A 19,933-nucleotide genomic window follows, 5' to 3' on the forward strand; every position below is an offset into this window, starting at 1 on the left:
GGGCTGGGGCTGGCGCTGTGCCAGCACCGTGGGGCTGGGGAATGGTCTGGGGGGCTTGGCACCCAGTGCCAGGGGGGTCTCGGTGCCCCTCCAGGTAAGAGGCCGTGGGGTCCTGGATGATGGGGGGAGGGGGGGGGGGGATGTGAGCCCCATGCCCCCCCCCGCCCCTCCCCCCCAGGTTGTCCTGCCAAGAAGACGCTGTGTGATGCCAGCACGTGCCACAACGGTGGCACCTGCGTGCACGAGTGGGACAGCTTCAGCTGCCGCTGCCCGCTGGGCTTCGGGGGCAAGACCTGCCAGGAAGGTACCGGTGGGCACTGGGGGGGCGCGGGGGGTCCGCGGGGGGGGTGGGCAGCCGGCCCACGCCCCATGCCCCCGCAGAGATGGCGAGCCCGCAGCGGTTCCTGGGCAGCAGCCGCATGTCCTGGAGCGGGCTGGCACTGCCCGTCACCGTGCCCTGGCACCTGGCGCTGATGTTCCGCACCCGCCACCCCCGGGGGCTGCTGCTGCGCGCCAGCGCCGGCCCCCGTGCCACCCTCACCCTGCAGGTGTGCGGGGGCTGGTGGGGGGGTATCACCCGGGGGGGCTGGCACGGGGGGCTGGCACGGGGGTATCACCCGGGGGGCTGGCACAGGGGGCTGGCATGGGGGTATCACCCGGGGGGCTGGCATGGGGGACTGGCATGGGGGTATCACTTGGGGGGCTGGCACAGGGGGCTGGCATGGGGGTATCACTTGGGGGGCTGGCATGGGGGGCTGGCATGGGGGTATCACCCGGGGGGCTGGCACGGGGGTATCACTTGGGGGGCTGGCACGGGGGGCTGGCATGGGGGTATCACCCGGGGGGCTGGCATGGGGGGCTGGCACGGGGGGCTGGCATGGGGGTATCACTTGGGGGGCTGGCATGGGGGGCTGGCATAGGAGGTATCACCCAGGGGGGCTGGCACGGGGGGCTGGCACAGGGGGCTGGCATGGGGGTATCACTTGGGGGGCTGGCATGGGGGGCTGGCATGGGGGTATCACTTGGGGGGCTGGCATGGGGGGCTGGCATAGGAGGTATCACCCAGGGGGGCTGGCACGTGGGGCTGGCATGGGGGTGTCACCCAGGGGGATCTGGCACGGGGGGATGGCACGGGGGTATCACCCGGGGAGGCTGGCACGGGGGGATGGCACGGGGGGATGGCATAGGGGTATCACCCAGGGGGGCTGGCATGGGGGGCTGGCATGGGGGGCTGGCATGGGGGTATCACCCAGGGGGGCTGGCATGGGGGGTATCACCCTGGGGGCAATGCGGGGGGGTTATTGTCCTTGATGGGGGGTTATTGCCGGGGGCTGTTTACTTTGGGAGGGGTATTGCCCTGGGGGGGGTGGCAGTGCCAGGGGGGTGCCACCTTAGGGGGTGTATTGCCCTTTGGGGAGTGTCACCCTGGAGGACAGTGCTGGGGGACAGATTACCCTTGAAGCGGGCTGCCCGTGGGGGGGGGGGTGTGCCCTGGTGGAGGGTCGCCCTGGGGGCAGCAGCCCCCCCCGCGGGGCACAGGGGCACTGATGTCCCTTTGGCAGCTGAGCGAGGGGCAGGCGGAGGCGGGCGTCTGGCAGGGGGGCTCCCGCCTGGCCTGGCTGCGCCTGCCCCACGCCAAGGTCAACGACGGCGACTGGCACCACCTCCAGCTGGAGCTGCGGGGGGCCCCCGGCCGCCCCCCCCCCGCCACCCTCCTCCTGCTCGCCCTCGACTACGGCCGCCACCAGGTTGGGACGCTGCGGGGCAGGGGGAAACTGAGGCAGAGGGCGGGCAGCCCACCCTGCTAACCCCATGGGTGCCACCATGGCACCCACGGGTGTCTCTGTGCCTCCCCGTGGGTGCCACCATGGCACCCACGGGTGTCTCTGTGCCCCTCCCCCCCCGTGCCCACAGGCGGTGGCCGACGTGGCTGGGGAGCTGCAGGGGCTGCGGCTGCGGACGCTGAGCGTGGGGGGGCTGGCGGGGGACGGTGGCACCGTGGAGCAGGGCTTCCGTGGGTGCCTGCAGGTACGGGCGGGCAGGGGGTCCAGGTGGGGGGCAGGGGGTCCAGGTGGGGGGCAGGGGGCTGTGGGTGCAGGGTGGGCACAGGACAAGGGGGGTGTGGGCAAAGGGCTGGGGGCTGTGGGCTTGGGGATGTGGCACAGGGCGTGGGGGGCATGGGCACAGGGATGTGGGCATGGGAGCGTGGTTAAGGACATGGGGACATGGGCACAGGGACATTGAGTGGGGACAGTGGACAGAGACAGGGGTGCGGGCATAAGGCATGGGGACACAGGACGTCTGGGCACAGGACCATGGGGACACGGGCACGTGGCTGTGGGGGATGGTTAACTGTGCCACGGCATGGGCACAGGGCATGGGGACATCAAGTGGGGACAGGGGGTGCATGGGCACAGGGCATGGGGACATGGGACACGCAGCCAATGCAACCCCTTCGCCAAGGTGACGGCCAGCGGCTGCGAAGGTGGGTGACGGTGGCACTGTCACCCTGTGGCACCCTGGGTTGTGGCAACCAGGTGGCACCATCACCCGGTGTCACCCTGGGTGCCAGCAACTAGGTGCTACCATCGCCCTGCTGTCACCCTGTGTCACCTGCTGTCACCCTGAGTGCCAGCAACTGGGTAACCAGTGTCACCCTGCTGCTACCCTGCTGTCACACCCAGGACGTGACCCCGGGCTCTGGGCATGGGGACAGGGACACAGGCGTAACTGCTGCGGGGGGGTATGGGGTGGCACGGGGGAGTCCTGGGTTCCAGTGAGGGAAACTGAGGCACGGTGACAATGCGGTGGCGATGCAGGGCGTGCGCGTGGGCGAGACGGCGGCCAGCGCGGTGGCACTGAGTGTGGCACAGGCGGCACGAGTGAACGTGGAGGGGGGCTGCGCCCTGCCCGACCCCTGCGACTCGGGGCCCTGCCCCCCCCACAGCTACTGCAGCGACGACTGGGACAGGTTCTCCTGCCGCTGCCACCCTGGTGAGCGCCCGGGGACACCCCCGCACTGCCACCCCCCCGGGTGCTGTCACCCCCAGCACTGCTGCCCTCCGTGTGGTGTGACCCCCCTCCCCAGGCACCACATCTCCCCACCAGTGCTCCCTGGGCGCTGTCAAGCCCGTTGTCGCTGTCCCCAAGGCACTGCCACCCACCTGTCACTGTCACCTGGGCACTGCCAATGTCCCAGGGCACTGCCACCCCCTTGTCACACATCCCTGGGCACCGCCACCCTTGTCACTGTCCTCAAGGCACTGCCACCCTCCCTGGGTGCTGCCATCCTCCTGTCATTTGGGTACCACCTCCCTCTCTGGGCAGTGCCACCCCCTGTCACTGTCCTCAGGGCACAGCCACACCCCCCACCCCCCACCCCCCCCCGTGACACCACTGTCCCCCCTGGTGACACTTGCTCCCTACAATGTCCCCAACTGTGCCCACCCTTGTGCCCAGGCTACTTTGGTGACAGCTGTGTCAGCGCTTGTGCCCTCAACCCCTGCCAGTCCCCTGCCACCTGTGCCCGCAAGCCGGGCTCGGCACACGGTTACACGTGCGAGTGTCCCCAGGGTCACTTCGGTCCCTACTGTGAGCACAAGTGAGTGGCAGCGATGCACGGGCACACGCGAGTGTGACAGGCACCTGTCATTTGTGTGTGCCCATCCCTCTTGCGGGGTGGGGGTGGGCGTGTGAGGGGACATGGTGGGTGTTGAATGGGCAGGGGGGCACATGGAGGGCACGGTGGGTGTGCAAGGGGCACAGCGGGTGTGCAAGGGTGACGGTGGCCGTGCAAGGGACAGAGTGGGCACACGGAGGGCACAGTGGAGGGGGCACAGTGGCTGTGCAAAGGACAGGGTGGGCACAGGGAGGGCAGCAGGCGTGCAAGACTCCTGGTGGTTGTGCAAGCTGTGCGGCGGGGGGCGGCGGTTGTGCAAGGGCAGGGTGGGCCGGCGGGGCACAGCGGGCGTGCAAGAGCCCTGTAGGGCGTGCAAGGGGTGGGGGTGGGCACGGTGCTCGTGCCAGAGCCAGGCTGGCCGTGCCAGCAGCAGGGTGGCTGTGCGAGGGACGGGCAGCACCAGCCGCGGGGGCTGTGCCGTGCCGTGCCGTGCCACACCGTGCCGTGCCACACCGTGCCATGCCGTGCCATGCCACACCGTGCCGTGCCATGCCACACCGTGCCATGCCGTGCCATGCCACACCGTGCCGTGCCGTGCCACCCGGGCAGGGAGGCCCAGCCATGCCCGCGGGGGTGGTGGGGCCACCCCACCTGCGGCCCCTGCAGCTGCGATGTCACCAAGGGCTTCGACCCCGACTGCAACAAGACGACGGGCGAGTGTCGCTGCAAGGTGCGTCCCTGTCCCCGTCCCTGCGCCCCGTGCCCCTGGTGGCCCCAGGGGATGGTGCCACCCCCTCCCCCACCCTGTGCCACCCCCCCCAGGAGAACCACTACCGGCCTGCGGGCAGCGACACGTGCCTGCTCTGCGACTGCTACCCCACCGGGTCCCTGTCCCGCCTCTGCGATGCCACCAGCGGGCAGTGCCCCTGCAAGGCTGGTGTCATCGGCCGCCACTGCGACCGCTGTGACAACCCCTTCGCTGAGGTCACCGCCAGCGGCTGCGAAGGTGGGTGACGGTGGCACTGTCACCCTGGATCACCCTGGGTGCTGGCAACCAGGTGGCACCATCACCCTGTGTCACTCTGGGTGCCACCATCACCCTGCTGTTACCCTGTGTCACCTGCTGTCACCCTGAGTGCCAGCAACTGGGCAACCAGTGTCACCCTGCTGTTACCCTGCAGTCATACTGTGTCACTTGCTGCCACCCTGGGTTCCAGCGACTGGGTGTCATTGTCACCCTGCTGTTACCCTGCTGTCACCCTGTGTCACCCTGGGTGCTGGCAACCAGGTGTCCCTATCACCTTGCTATTACCCTGTGTCATTTGCTGTCACCCTGAGTGCTGGCAACTCATGCCATTGTCACCCTGCATCACCTTGTGTCACCTGCTGTCACCCTGGGTGCCAGCAACTGGGTGCCCCTGCCAGCACCCTGCTGTTACCCCTGCCATCATGCTGTGTCACCCTGGCATGACACCCCGCTTTGCCCTGCAGTCAACTATGACAGCTGTCCCCGTGCCATTGAGGCCAGCATTTGGTGGCCCCGCACCCGGTTCGGACTGCCCGCCGCTGCCCCCTGCCCCAAGGGGTCCATCGGTAGGTGGGGGATGTGGGGACGTGATGGTGGGTGGCACCGTGGTGGCATTGTGGGGATGGGGTCAGGGGAGTGATGTTATGGTGGCACTGCTGAGATGGAGGGGACATGACACTGTGGTGGCACTGCTGGGACAGAACTCGCAGGAGTGATGCAATAGTGTCACCACGGGGTTGGGGTCAGGGAGGTGACACCGCGGTGTCGCTGCTGAGATGAGGTGAGACAACGGAGTGGCACTGCTGGGAAAGGGCAGAGGGGTGACATGGTGGTGGCACCACTGAGGTGGGATAGGGGGGTGACATAGCGGTGGCATTGCTGAGATGGGATGGGGCGGTGACATAGCGGTGGTATTGCTGAGATGGGATGGGGGTGACATAGCGGTGGCATTGCTGGGATGGGATGGGGGGTGACATAGCGGTGGCATTGCTGAGATGGGGTAGGGGGGTGACATAGTGGTGGCATTGCTGAGATGGGGTAGGGGGGTGACATAGCGGTGGCATTGCTGAGATGGGATGGGGGGGTGACATAGTGGTGGCATTGCTGAGATGGGATGGGGGGGTGACATAGCGGTGGCATTGCTGAGATGGGATGGGGGGTGACATAGTGGTGGCATTGCTGAGATGGGCCAGGGGTTGACGTGGTGGCATTGCTGCATGGAGGTAGGGTGGGGTGACCTAGCAGCGTCACTGCCGGGCCAGGGCAGGGGGGTGACACCACGGTGTCATTGCTGGGCCACCGTCCCACAGGCACAGCGGTCCGGCACTGTGACGAGCACAAGGGCTGGCTACCCCCCAACCTCTTCAACTGCAGCTCCCTGGCCTTCGCCGCCCTGCGGGGCTGGGTGAGTGCCGGGGGGCGGCATGGGGACACCCATGGGTGCCACCGCCGCGTCCCTTCTGACGGTGCCCCCCGGCAGGCGGAGCGGCTGGCGCGGAACGAGTCGGCACTGGACCCGGCGCAGTCGCGGCGCGTGGCCCTGCAGCTGCACGATGCCACGCGGCGCACGGGCAGCTACTTTGGCAGCGACCTGCGGCTGGCGTACCGGCTGGCCAGCCGCCTGCTGCAGCACGAGAGCGCCCAGCGCGGCTTCCGCCTCGCCGCCACCCAGGACGTCCACTTCACCGAGGTGGGCACCGCCGGGGGGCTCGGGCAGGGCCGGGCACCAGGGTGGTGGGCACCCACCTGGGGACAGGGGCGTTGGTGCAGGAGCCCAGATGCCGGGGTGGTGGGCACCCATCTGGGGAGGGGGTGTTGGGCGCTGCGGACCAGACACCAGGGTGATGGGCACCCACCTGGGGACAGGGGCGTTGGTGCAGGAGCCCAGATGCCGGGGTGGTGGGCACCCATCTGGGGAGGGGGTGTTGGGTGCCGCGGACCAGACACCAGGGTGATGGGCACCCACCTGGGGAGTGGGGATAGGGTGCTGGGGCAGGGGCCGGACACTGGGGTGATGGGCACCCACATAAGGACAGGGGTATTGGTGCAGGAGCCCAGACGCCGGGGTGATGGGCACCCACGTGGGGACTGGGGATGGGGAGCTGGGGTGGGGCCTGGACAGCAGGGTGATGGGCACCCATGTGGGGACAGGGGTGTTGCTGCAGGAGCCCAGATGCCGGGGTGATGGGCACCCATGTGGGGAGGCCGTGTTGGTGGTGGAGCCCAGACACCAGGGTGATGGGCAGCCATGTGGGGAGGGGGTGCTGGGACAGGGGCCCGGACAGTGGGGTGATGGGCACCCACCTGGGGACAGGGGGTGTTGGTGCAGGTACCAAGGCACCAGGGCGATGGGCACCTGCGTGGGGAGGGGGTGCTGGGGCAGGGGCCCCAACACCGGGGTGATGGGCACCCACCCACCTGTCAGGGGCTGTGTTGGTGCAGGAGCTCAGATGCTGGAGTGATGGGCACCCACCTGGGGAGGGGGTGTTGGTACAGGAGCCCAGACGCCGGGGTGATGGGCACCCACATGGGCCCAGGGGGTGTTGGTACAGGAGCCCAGATGCCGGGGTGATGGGCACCCACGTGGGCACAGGGGGTGTTGGTACAGGAGCCCAGACGCCGGGGTGATGGGCACCCACATGGGCCCAGGGGGTGTTGGTACAGGAGCCCAGACGCCGGGGTGATGGGCACCCACGTGGGCACAGGGGGTGTTGGTACAGGAGCCCAGACGCCGGGGTGATGGGCACCCACGTGGGCACAGGGGGTGTTGGTACAGGAGCCCAGATGCCGGGGTGATGGGCACCCACGTGGGCACAGGGGGTGTTGGTACAGGAGCCCAGATGCCGGGGTGATGGGCACCCACATGGGCCCAGGGGGTGTTGGTACAGGAGCCCAGATGCCGGGGTGATGGGCACCCACATGGGCCCAGGGGGTGTTGGTACAGGAGCCCAGGTGCCGGGGTGATGGGCACCCACATGGGCACAGAGGGTGTTGGTACAGGAGCCCAGGTGCCTTTTGAACAGTGCCAGGGCACCTCCTCCGTGCCTTAGGCTGCAGGGGAGTGTGGGCTGGCAGAGGCCTGACACCAGGGTGATGGGCACCTTTTGGAATGGGGTGGGTGCTGGGGCAGGGGGTGCCTGGGAGCAGCTGGCAGTGCCAGGGCACCTCCTCCATGCCCCACACCCCAGGGGATCGCTGAGCTGCGTGTGGGGTGGGCTCAGTGCCCCCCTTCATAAGCCCAGATGCCAGGGTGATGGGCACCCCCTCAACCTGGTGGGTCTACAGCCCACCCAGCGCCAGCTGTCAGTGCCAGGGTACCCCAGCCTTGCAGGGAAGCGCAGCAGAGGGAGGGAGGGGAGACCCCTGCCCAGATGCCGGGGTGATGGGCCCGCGGCAGCATGGCCCCACCCCATCCCATCCTGGCAGAACCTGCTGCGGGTGGGCAGTGCCCTGCTGGATGCCAGCAACAAGCGGCACTGGGAGCTGATCCAGCAGACGGAGGGCGGCACGGCCTGGCTGCTGAAGCACTTCGAGGACTACGCCAGCGCCCTGGCACAGAACATGCCCCAGACCTACCTCAGCCCCTTCACCATCATCACCCCCAACATCGGTCAGTGGGCACCCCCGGGGGCAGGGGCACGCGCGTGCCTGGGGCGGGCGTGGTGCTGGGGACATGGGCATGGGTATGTCTGGGGACACGTGTGGCCCCAAGGACATGTGTGTGCACAAGGACATATGTGCTGGGGACATGGGCATGTGTGTGCCAGGGGACACAGGTCTGCGTGTGCCCAGGGAAAACACATGTGCGTTGTGACATGGACATGAACACCACGGCTCCCCTGCTGCGTGTGCCTGGCATCAGGGGCACTTGCGTGTGTGTGCACGAGGGATGCTGCCATGCGTGTGCCCGGGGGACACGTGCCCAGGGACCTGCACCGTGGGGGCCAGGGGCCATGGGTGCCATGCACATGGGGTGGTGGAGTCCATGGGTGGTGGGTTCTGTGGGTGCTGGGCACGTGGGGTGCCGGGTCCGTGGGTGCCTCAGGGCCCTGGGGTGACACGGTGCCACAGTGGTGTCGGTGGTGCGGCTGGACAAGGGCAGCTTTGCGGGCACCCGGCTGCCACGCTACGAGGCGCTGCGGGGGGAGAAGCCCCCCGACCTGGAGACCACCGTCATCCTGCCTGACAGCGTCTTCCGGCCCCCCGAGGGCAGGCGTGAGTCCAGGGGGTGAATGGGGGGATGGGGGGGCACCCCAGCACATCCACGGGCTGGCAGGGTTGGGGACCCCAGTGTAGCAGTGGGACTGGCAGGTCTGGGGGGACCCTGGCATGGAGCTGGCAAGGTTGGGGACCCCAGGATGGGGCTGGCAGGGTTGGGGACCCCAATGTGGCAGTGGGGCTGGCAAGGTTGGGGACCCCAGGATGGGGCTGGCAGGGTTGGGGACCCCAGTGTGGCAATGGGGCTGGCAAGGCTGGGGGGACCATGGCAAGGGGCTGGCAAGATTGGGGACCCCAGGGTGGGGCTGGCAGGTTTTGTGGAACACTGGTACGGCTGTGGGACTGGCGCAGCTGGGGACCATGGCATGGGGCTGGCAGAGTTGGGGACCCTGGTGCTGGCAGAGCATCATGCCAGCCTCCTGCGTGCGCACGCCAGACCCCTCCACTGGGCACGGGCAGCCAGCACAGGGCACAGGCAGGCAGGAGGAGGAGGAGGAGGATGATGAAGAGGCTGCAGAGGAGGAGGAGAAGGAGAAGGAAGAAAAGGAGGAGGAGGAGGTGACCCTGGTGACCCGGCGCAAGCGCCACCCGGCACTGGGTGAGGGCCAGGCCATCGCCAGTGTCATCATCTACCGCACCCTGGCCGGGCTCCTGCCCGAGCAGTACGACACCGACAAGCGCAGCCTCAGGTGCCCATGGGACTGGGGGACAGCGGGGGGCCAGGGGCACGGTGGGGGCAGGGGGCACTGGGAAGGTGCCCATGGGGTGCCAGCACCAGGGAGAGCATCCATGGGGTGCTGGGAGATGGGGGGACAAGGAGGTCCCCCCAGGATGCCCAGGGTTCCCTGGGGAGGAACTGGGAAGGGTGCCCGTGGGCTGGCAGGATTTGGGGGGGGGGCACAGGAGGGGTGCCTAGGGGATGTCCGAGGGTGGCGGCACAAGGAGCCGGGGCAAGGGAGTGCATCTGCGAGGCACTGGGACAATGGGGACAGGGGTGTCCCCAGGGCATCCTCAAGCAAGGGGGTGCTGGGAGATGGGGGGGCTGGGGAGGGCGCCCACGGGGTGCCAGGGGACAGCAGGGCACCGGCAAGGGTGGCGGGGTGCCCGTGCCTGGGTGGGGACCCTGACCCCACCGCCCCCCAGGGTGCCCAAGCGCCCCATCATCAACACGCCGGTGGTGAGCATCAGCGTGCACGCGGGGGGGGCACAGGCCCCGCGGGCGCTGGCCAAGCCCATCACCCTCCAATTCCGGCTGCTGGAGACCCAGGAGCGCTCCAAGCCCATCTGCGTCTTCTGGAACCACTCCCTGCTGTGAGCCGGGATGGGGACACCTGGGGGACAGGGGACATGGGGACAGAGTGGGGCGGGAGCCCTGACAGGCAGGGAGGGACAGGTGGCACAAGGTGGGTACCGCTGGGTGGGTGGTGCCAGGATGAGGCTGCCTTGTCCCTGGGTGGCATGGGTGGGTGGCATGGGGATGGCTGTGCCCACCCTGGCAGGTGACACGGGGACAGGGTCACGCCGGGCAGCCCTGCTCTTGGTGGGTGACATAGGGACAGGGTCATGCTGGGCAGCCCAGACCCTGGTGGGTGACACGGGGATGGGGCTGTGGGTGGCATCCCTGGTATGGGTGGGTGGCATGGGGGCAAGACGTTAGGGGGGCAGCCCTGTCCCTGGTGTCACAGGTGGGTGTCAGGGACAGAGTGCTGGTGGGGGTCCCTGGGTGGGTGGGTGTCTCCGGGTGGGCAGGTGTCCCTATGTGGGTGGGTGTCCCCGGATGGGTGTCCTGGGTGGGTGGGTGTCCCTGGGTGGGTGGTTGCCCCCAGGTGGGTGGGTGTCCCTGGGTTGGTGTCCCGGGTGGGTGGGTGTCCCAGGTGGGCAATGTCCCTGGGTGGGTGTCCCTGGGTGGGTGTCCCAGGTGGGTGTCCCAGGTGGGTGGATGTCCCCGGATGGGTGTCCCTGGGTTGGTGTCCCGGGTGGGTGGATGTCCCTGGATGGGTGTCCCTGGGTTGGTGTCCCGGGTGGGTGGGTGTCCCTGGATGGGTGTCCCTGGGTCGGTGTCCCAGGTGGGTGGATGTCCCTGGATGGGTGTCCCTGGGTCGGTGTCCCTGGGTGGGTGGGTGTCCCCGGCAGTGGCTGAAGGTGCTGGCGCAGGGCGGGCGGCGCGGGCGGCTGGTCAGCACGGGGCTGTGAGATCGTCTTCCGCAACCGGAGCCACGTCAGCTGCCAGTGCCACCACCTGACCAGCTTCGCCGTCCTCATGGACATCTCCCGCCGCGAGGTGGGACACGGGGACACGGACGGACGGGAGGGGGACGACAGGGGACCCTGGGGCATGGGGGTGGCTGGGGACATGGGGCACACAGGGGATGGGGTTGGTGTGGGGGGATCGGGCTGGGCAGGTGCCATGCGGTGGGGTGTGTCCTCGGGGGGCATGTCTCAGTGGGGCGTGTCTCAGCGGGTGTGTCTCAGCGGGGTGTGTCCCTGGGGGGCGTGTCTCAGTGGGGTGTGTCTCAGGGGGCGTGCCCCCTGGGGGCATGTCTCAGTGGGGTGTGTCCCCAAGGGGCGTGTCTCAGTTGGGCATGCCCCTGTGGGGTGTGCCCCAGTGGGGCGTGTCTCAGTGGGGCGTGCCCTGGGGGGTGTGTCTCCGTGGGGCGTGGCCCCAGGGGCATGTGCCCGGCACATGCCAACGGGTGCCCCGGTGCCGCAGAACGGGGAGATCCTGCCGCTGGCGGCGCTGACGTACGCCTCGCTGGGCGTGGGGCTGGCGGGGCTGCTGCTGGCCGTGCTGGCGCTGGGGGGGTTGCGGGGGCTGCGCTCCAACCGCCACAGCATCCGCCGCCACGGTGCCACCGCGCTCCTGCTCGCCCAGCTCGTCTTCCTGCTCGGCATCAACCAGGCCGACCTCCCGGTGCGTGGGGCGCGGCCGGGTGGGGCCGGGGGGGGTTTGCCCCACTGCCAAGGCATCGTGGTGGGTGGGGGTCTTGGGGGGCAAGGCCTGGTTGTGGGTGGGGCTTTCAAAGGGGTGGGGCCTCATGGGGGGGGTCTTTTCAAGGGGTGGGGCCCCCAAAAAGGGTGAGGCATCTCAAAGAGGGTGAGGGTGGGGGACCCTAAGGGGGTGGGGGTCCCTGAGGAGGTGGGGGCCCCTAAGGGGGTGGTGGTCCATGGGGTGGGGGACCCTAAGGGGGTGGGGGTCTCTGAGGTGGTGGGGATCCCTAAGGGAGTGGGGGTCCCTGAGGTGGGGGTCCCCAAGAGGTTGGGGGCCCTTAAGGAGGTGGGATGGGGTGAGGGCATGGCTAATGGGGGAGGAGGGAGCTACAGTGAGGGGTGTGGCTTTCATGGGCGGGGCTGCAGAAGAGGCGGGGCTCCAAGGGGGCAGTGCCTGTGGTTTGCATGGGTGGGGCTCCCGTGGGCGTGATGCGCGTGGCCGCAGAGGGTGGAGCTCCAGGGGCAATGCCCACAGTTTGTGTGGGCGGGACTGCTGTGGGTGTGGTGGGCGGGGCCGTGGGCGTGGCATTGACGTGCGGGGTGCAGCTGGCGTGCACGGTGGTGGCCATCCTGCTGCAGTTCCTCTACATGAGCGCGGTGGGCTGGGCGCTGCTGGAGGGGCTGCACCTCTACCGGCGCCGCAGCGAGCCCCGCCACGTTGACCGCGGGCCCATGCGCTTCTACCACGTCCTGGGCTGGGGGCTGCCCGCCTTCATCACCGGTGAGCACGTGGGCCCCGCCCACCCCGCCGGGCCCCGCCCCTGGCATGCCTACCTCCCCTGGTGGTGGCTGCCGCATGGTCACGCCCCCTTCTGGGTTTGGTCCCGCCCCTTGAACCACCTCCCCCGATCAGCTTGGGGAAGTTGGGGTGTCATTTCCATACGTAGTCACACCCCCAGCAGCATGACCACACCCCGTATCACAGCTACACCCCATATCACAGCCATTCCCCAAGCACGTAGCCACACCCCATGTCATAGCCACGCCCTGTCTTAGCCACGCCCTGTGTCATAGCCATGCCCCAAGCACTTAGCCATGCCCCATATCACAACCACACCCCAAGAACATAGCCACGCCCCATATCACAGCCACACCCCAAGCACATAGCCACACCCCATGTCATAGCCACGCCCTGTTTTAGCCACGCCCTGTGTCATAGCCATGCCCCAAGCACTTAGCCATGCCCCATATCACAACCACACCCCAAGAACATAGCCACGCCCCATATCACAGCCACTCCCCAAGCACGTAGCCACACCCCATGTCATAGCCACGCCCTGTCTTAGCCACGCCCTGTGTCATAGCCATGCCCCAAGCACTTACCCATGCCCCATATCACAACCACACCCCAAGAACATAGCCACGCCGCATGCCATAGCCACGCCCCATATCACAGCCACACCCCGAGCACATAACCACGCCCCATGCCATAGCCACACCCCATATCACAGCCACATCACAAGCACATAGCCACGCCCCATGTCATAGCCACAGCCCATAGAGCCACTCCCCCAGTGCAATAGCCACGCCCCCTAGCATGACCACACCCCCTAGCGTATAGCCCCACCCTGCCTCACCGACATGACACGCCCCACCGTGGCCCCGCCCCTGAGGCTGCCTGTGCCGGCAGGGCTGGCGGTGGGGCTGGACCCCGAGGGCTACGGCAACCCCGACTTCTGCTGGCTCTCCATCCACGACAGCCTGGTCTGGAGCCTGGCGGGGCCCATCGCCTGCGCCGTGGCCGTGCGTATGGGGGCTGGGGGGGCTGGGGCCACCCCTGGGTGCCCCCCGCCATCTGCTCACCCCGCTGCTTCTGCAGGTCAGCATCTTCTTCCTCGTGCTGGCGGCCAGGGCCACCTGCACCACCCCACAGGGCTTCGAGAAGAAGGGCACGGCGTGAGTCACCTGGGCGCTGGGGCACCTATGGGTGGCAGGGGGCACCTATGGGTGGCGGCGAGGCACGGGGGGCTGGGGCACCCATGGGTGGCAGGGGGCACCTATGGGTGGCGGCGGGGCACGGGGGGCTGGGGCACCCATGGGTGGCAGGGGGTACCCGTGGGAGGCGGTGGGGCACGGGGGGCTGGGGCACCCATGGGTGGCAGGGGGTACCCGTGGGAGGCGGTGGGGCACGGGGGGCTGGGGCACCCATGGGTGGCAGGGGGTACCCGTGGGAGGCGGTGGGGCACGGGGGGCTGGGGCACCCATGGGTGGGAGGGGGGCATGGGTGCCTCTAGCTGGCGGGGGCGGGGCGTTGGGTGCTGAGGTTCCTGTGGGTGGGAGGGGGGCACGGGGTGCTGGGGCAGCCGTGGGAGGTGAGGTGCAGGGAGCTGGGGCACCCATGGGTGGCAGGGCAGATGGGGGGCTCGTGGCAGGGAGGCGGCCTCAGTGCCTGTGGGGGAGCAGAACCAGCAGTGCGGGCAGGGCTGCGGGCAGGGCTGCGGGCAGGGCGGCAGGCAGGGCGGCGGGCAGGGCTGCGGGCAGGGCTGCGGGCAGGGCGGCGGGCAGGGGCTGACAGCGCTGCCCCCAGCTCCGGCCTGCAGACAGCGGTGGTGGTGCTGGCGCTGCCCAGCCTGGCCTGGCTCCTGGCCCTGCTCTCCGTCAACAGCGACGCTCTCCTCTTCCACTACCTCTTTGCCATCTCCAACTGCCTCCAGGTGACCAGGGTCGCCCCACCCCCCCCCACCCACACCCCCCCTTACATCCTCTGCACAGGTTTTGCCCCCCCAGTACCCCCCATGCTTCCCCATACCCTCTATACCTCCCCATGCCCCTATACCCTCCGGCAGCCCCTGTATCTTTTGCATCCCCCTGTCCCCTATACCTCCCCCTGACCCCTATATCTCCCTGTGCCCCTACACCCCCCCTACACCTTCTTTAACCCCACCCCTGTGCTCCCCATAGCTCCCTATAGCACCCTGAGCCCCCAGTACCTCCACCCCCATACCAGTGTCACCCTACACCTCCCCACATCCTGATATGTCTCCACACCCCTATACTCCTATACCCCTGCCCCTATAGCTGACCGGCTGGGGACACCCGTGGGGCCACAGGGTGGGGGGTGATGGGAACAGGGGGCACCCCAGCAATGAGCCCTGCTTTTGGGGGGTGCCTGGGGGGTATCAGAGGTCCTCACCTATTTTGGGAGGGCACCCAGCGGGCACAGAGGGTCCCTTGCTTGGGGTGTCAGTGGGGGGACACCCTGTGGGTGTGGGGGACCCTCAGCCTGCCTGGGGTGCCAGTGGGGTCCCTCACAGTGTGCAGATGGGGGCTGGCCAGCCACCACCCATGCCCACGTGTCCCCCCTCTGCACCCCAGGGCCCCCTCATCTTCCTCTTCTGCGTGGTGCTGAGCAAGGAGGTGCGGAGGAGCCTGCGGCTCAGCTGCACCCGCAGGCGCAGCCCCGACCCCGCGCTGGCCACCAAATCCACCCTGACCTCCGTGAGTGCCGGGGGGGCTGGGGGGGTGGGGGACAAGGGGGACAAGGGACACCCGCCATGGCTGTGATGTCCCCATCCCCCTGGCAGGCCTATGGCTGCGACAGCACCTACGTGGCGGGGCGGCTGTACCCGGCACCCACCGGCGGCTCCACCGGCTCCTTGCACAGCACCGCACGCTCCGGCAAGAGCCACCACAGCTACATCCCCTTCGTGCGCCGGTACCGCGCTGGGACGGTGACATCTGCGGCATGGCGGGGTGGCATGGCCACACCATGGCAGGGTGGCATGATGCTGGGGTGGCATGTTGGTGGGTTGGTGGGATGACGGGTTGGTGGGATGGTGATGGTTGGTGGGATGGTGGGTTGGTGGGATGGTGATGGTTGGTGGCATGGTGGCTTGGTGGCATGGTGATGGTTGGTGGCATGGTGATGGTTGGTGGCATGGTGGGTTGGTGGCATGGTGGGTTGGTGGGATGGTGATGGTTGGTGGGATGGTGGGTTGGTGGGATGTTGGGTTGGTGGCATGGTGATGGTTGGTGGCATGGTGGCTTGGTGGCATGGTGGCTTGGTGGCATGGTGGCTTGGTAGGATGGTGATGGCTTGGTGGGATGGTGGCTTGGTGGCATGGCAGCACAGTGGCAGGGTGGCATGATGCTGGGGTGGCAGGATGGCAGGGTGATGGGTTTGTGGGGTGGCACAGTGGCGAAGTGATGGGTTGGTGGCATGGCAGCATGGTGGCAGTGTGGTGGGATGGCTGGAGTGGCTTAGTGGCAGGGTGGCATGGTTCTGGGGTGGCAGGGTGATGGGTTGTTGGGGTGAGAGGGTGGTGGGGTGATGTGTTGGGTGGTGGGATGGCAAGGTGATGGGGTGGTGGGGTGATGTGTTGGGTGTCAGGGTGATGGGTTGTTGGGGTGGGAGGGTGGTGGGGTGATGTGTTGGGTGGCGGGGTGGCAGGGTGATGGGGTGGTGGGGTGGGAGGGTGGTGGGGTGATGTGTTGGGTGGTGGGATGGCAAGGTGATGGGGTGGTGGGGTGATGTGTTGGGTGTCAGGGTGATGGGTTGTTGGGGTGGGAGGGTGGTGGGGTGATGTGTTGGGTGACGGGGTGACAGATTGTTGGGGTGGGAGGGTGGTAGGGTGATGTGTTGGGTGGCGGGGTGGCAGGGTGATGGGGTGGTGGGGTGGTGGGGTGATGTGTTGGGTGGTGGGGTGGCAGGTTGTTGGGGTGGGAGGGTGGTGGGGTGATGTGTTGGGTGATGGGGTGACAGATTGTTGGGGTGGGAGGGTGGTGGGGTGATGTGTTGGGTGGCGGGGTGGCAGGGTGATGGGTTGTTGGGGTGGGAGGGTGGTGGGGTGATGTGTTGGGTGGCGGGGTGGCAGGGTGATGGGGTGGTGGGGTGGGAGGGTGGTGGGGTGATGTGTTGGGTGACGGGGTGACAGGTTGTTGGGGTGGGAGGGTGGTGGGGTGATGTGCTGGGTGGCGGGGTGGCAGGGTGATGGGGTGGTGGGGTGATGTGTTGGGTGGTGGGGTGGCAGCACACGGGGGTGGCAGGGTGATGGGATGGTGGGGCAGTGAGGTGATGGGGTGGGCGGTGGGACGCTGATGGGTGGCAGGGTGGCAGCGTGGCCGGGGAGGGATGGCAGGCACCCATGGGTGCGGGTCTCTGCTCTCTGGCAGGGAGGACTCGGGGCTGGCAGGCAGCCCAGGGCAGCAGGCACTGGCCGAGCCGGGGGGGCTCTTCCTCGACACCCAGGACCAGCCCGAGGGTAGGGCCACCACGCGTGCAACAAGTGCACCCGGCCTCGGCCCAGAGCCGGGGGGGGGGGGGGTGACGGACACCCTGGGCACCCCCTGACCTGCGTGTCCCCCTGGTAGAGCACGACACGGACTCGGACAGTGACCTGTCGCTGGAGGATGACCGGAGTGGCTCCTACGGCTCCACGCACTCCTCCGAGAGCGAGGACGAGGGTGTCCCCCCAGGCTGGGACACCCTGCCCGGGCCCCCCCTGGCCCCCCCTGCCTCCGGTAATGCCAGCGTAGGGGACACCCAGTGGGGATGGGGTCCCTCAGCCTGTCCAGTGTGCTGATGGGGGGCACCCAGTGGGGATGGGGGTCTCTCACCCAGTCTGGGGCACCAGTGGGGGTCACCCAATGGATTTGGGGGGGGTCCCTCAAGCTGTGTGGGGTGCTGATGGAGGGGTCTGCCCCCTTGCCCGCAGGTGACAGCCTGGTGGCCCCGGGGCAGCCATACTGGCCAGGGGAATTCGTGACAACAGCCAGCGAGAGCGAGGGGCACGGGGGCAGCGAGACCCTGCGGGTGGAGCCAGCGGGGGGCGAGGGACCCCTCCGGGGTGAACCCCCCCGCCTCAACGGCGAGGCACTCCCCAGGGACCCCCTGCTGCTGCCCCTGCCCCACCCCCACAAAGGTACGGGACGCCCCGCACCCAAAAGGGTGTTATAGGGGGGGGGGGGGGGGCACCTCAAGGCTGGGAACTCTGCCCCCTCCCCCCCCCCAAAAAAAAAAACACCTCAACACCTGGGTGATGCCCCCACCCCACAGGCATCCTGAAGAAGAAGTGCCTGCCCCCCATCAGTGAGCGGGGCAGCACCCAGCGCCTCGGCCCCCCCCCGCCACCCCCTGCGGGCACCGCCGCCTCCTCAGGCAGTGAGGGCAGCCGGGTGGGGGGCACTGCCGCCCCCCGCCCTCGCCAGACCCTGCAGGAGCAGCTCAGCGGCGTCACCCCCATCGCCATGAGCATTAAGGCAGGCACCGTGGACGAGGACTCCTCCGGCTCCGAGTGAGTACCTGATGGATGGGTGCCAGGGTGCCCCTTGGGTGGCTGGGCTGTTGGGTGCCCGTTGGGTGCAAGAGTTCCCACTGGGTGCCCTTTGGGTGCTCGGGTGCCCGATGGGTGCCCATCAGCTGCCAGGGATCCTGTTGGGTGCCTGTTGGGTGCAGGAGTTGCCATTGGGTGCCCATCAGGTGAAGGAGTGGCTGTTGGATGCAAGGGTGGCTGTTGGGTGTCCACAAGGTGCCAAGGTTCCCTTTGGACACCCATTGGGTGCAACACTGCTTGTTGGGTGCCCGTCAGGTGCTGTGGTTGCCATTGGGCACCCATTGGGTGCAAGACTGGCTGTTGGGTGCCCATCAGGTGAAAGAATGGCTGGTGGGTGTCCATCAGATCTAACCATGCCCATTGGGTGCCCGTTGATGGCCTGTTGGGTGCCCATTGGGTGCAAGTTGCATCTTCATCAGGTCTAAGAAAGCTCATTGGGTGCCCATTAATGGCCTGTTGGGTGCCCATTGACGCCCGTTGGGTGCCCATCAAGTCTAAGAATGCTCATAGGGTGCCCGTTGAGTGCCCATTGACGCCCACTGATGGCCCATTGGGTGCCCATTGGGTGCCCACTGGGTGCCAGGGTGCCTGTTGCGTGTCCATCAGGTCTAAGAAAGCTCATTGGGTGCCCATTGATGCCCATTGGGTGCCCATTGACACCCATTGGGTGCCCATCAAGTCTAAGAATGCTCATAGGGTGCCCGTTGAGTGCCCATTGACGCCCACTGATGGCCCATTGGGTGCCCATTGATGCCCATTGGGTGCCCACTGGGTGCCAGGGTGCCTGTTGCGTGTCCATCAGGTCTAAGAAAGCTCATTGGGTGCCCATTGATGGCCTGTTGGGTGCCCATTGATGCCCATTGGGTGCCCATCAAGTCTAAGAATGCTCATAGGGTGCCCGTTGAGTGCCCATTGAGGCCCACTGATGGCCCATTGGGTGCCCATTGATGCCCATTGGGTGCCCACTGGGTGCCAGGGTGCCTGTTGCGTGTCCATCAGGTCTAAGAAAGCTCATTGGGTGCCCATTGATGGCCTGTTGGGTGCCCATTGATGCATATTGGGTGCCCATCAAGTCTAAGAATGCTCATAGGGTGCCCGTTGAGTGCCCATTGACGCCCACTGATGGCCCATTGGGTGCCCATTGATGCCCATTGGGTGCCCACTGGGTGCCAGGCTGCCTGTTGCGTGTCCATCAGGTCTAAGAAAGCTCATAGGGTGCCCATTGATGGCACGTTGGGTGCCCATTGACACCCGCTGGGTGCCCATCAGGTCTAACCATGCCCATGGGGAGCAGAGGAGCGGGGTGGCATTGTGGTGGGCACCCGGGGGGGGGGTGGGTGTCCCTGCCCACAGGCACTAACCCTCCCTCTTCTCTCCTCTCCGCCCCCCCCGCCCAGATTTCTGTTTTTTAATTTTCTCCATTAACCTGCGGGGGCCGGGGGGCTCCTGCCCTCCCCCCCCCTTCCATCTCCCCCCATCTGGGCGAGCGCTGGGTGCTGCGGGCGCGGAGGGCACCCTGGCACCCGCCTCACCCCCGATCACGCATCCGTCTGTCTTGTTTTTTATTCCTCCCCCCACTTCGTGCCCACCCCCTGCCCGTCTGTCTGTCCACCCCCACCCCCCCTTCCCCAGGAGCGACGAGACCTCCATCTAACAACCCGGCGGGCGCTCCCTGCCCGTGCCACCGTGCTGGGGACACCGGGACAGGGTGGTGGCACCAGGATGGGAGGGGGGGCACCGGGACAGGGGGTGGCACTGGGATGAGGGGGCATCAGGAAGGGGCAGGGAGCCACAGACACCCCCCCAGTT

General features: G+C 67.8%; 1 protein-coding gene across 3 annotated transcripts in view; it reads left to right on the top strand.

Annotated features, from left to right (window-relative positions):
• Nucleotides 1-19,898, top strand: part of CELSR2 (cadherin EGF LAG seven-pass G-type receptor 2) — a 32,002-nt gene extending 12,104 nt beyond the window's left edge. The window contains exons 8-35 of one of the 3 annotated variants that reach the window (XM_080367654.1): nucleotides 179-304; nucleotides 382-548; nucleotides 1,563-1,748; nucleotides 1,915-2,028; nucleotides 2,820-2,994; nucleotides 3,460-3,601; nucleotides 4,229-4,349; nucleotides 4,442-4,625; nucleotides 5,111-5,212; nucleotides 5,957-6,051; nucleotides 6,127-6,336; nucleotides 8,073-8,256; nucleotides 8,718-8,861; nucleotides 9,301-9,553; nucleotides 10,008-10,175; nucleotides 11,019-11,145; nucleotides 11,575-11,775; nucleotides 12,399-12,573; nucleotides 13,483-13,595; nucleotides 13,672-13,748; nucleotides 14,380-14,506; nucleotides 15,168-15,290; nucleotides 15,377-15,507; nucleotides 16,965-17,053; nucleotides 17,163-17,312; nucleotides 17,507-17,713; nucleotides 17,848-18,085; nucleotides 19,522-19,748. In XM_080367654.1, the coding sequence (XP_080223780.1) occupies nucleotides 179-304; nucleotides 382-548; nucleotides 1,563-1,748; nucleotides 1,915-2,028; nucleotides 2,820-2,994; nucleotides 3,460-3,601; nucleotides 4,229-4,349; nucleotides 4,442-4,625; nucleotides 5,111-5,212; nucleotides 5,957-6,051; nucleotides 6,127-6,336; nucleotides 8,073-8,256; nucleotides 8,718-8,861; nucleotides 9,301-9,553; nucleotides 10,008-10,175; nucleotides 11,019-11,145; nucleotides 11,575-11,775; nucleotides 12,399-12,573; nucleotides 13,483-13,595; nucleotides 13,672-13,748; nucleotides 14,380-14,506; nucleotides 15,168-15,290; nucleotides 15,377-15,507; nucleotides 16,965-17,053; nucleotides 17,163-17,312; nucleotides 17,507-17,713; nucleotides 17,848-18,085; nucleotides 19,522-19,549 (4,157 nt within the window). In that variant the 3' untranslated portion in view covers nucleotides 19,550-19,748. The other 2 variants (XM_080367653.1, XM_080367652.1) reach the window with 2 other exon arrangements.
• The last annotated feature ends 35 nt before the right edge of the window (nucleotides 19,899-19,933 follow it).

The sequence above is a fragment of the Falco punctatus genome (genome assembly GCF_963210335.1).
Source record: "Falco punctatus genome assembly, chromosome: 17".
Lineage (NCBI taxonomy): Eukaryota > Metazoa > Chordata > Aves > Falconiformes > Falconidae > Falco > Falco punctatus.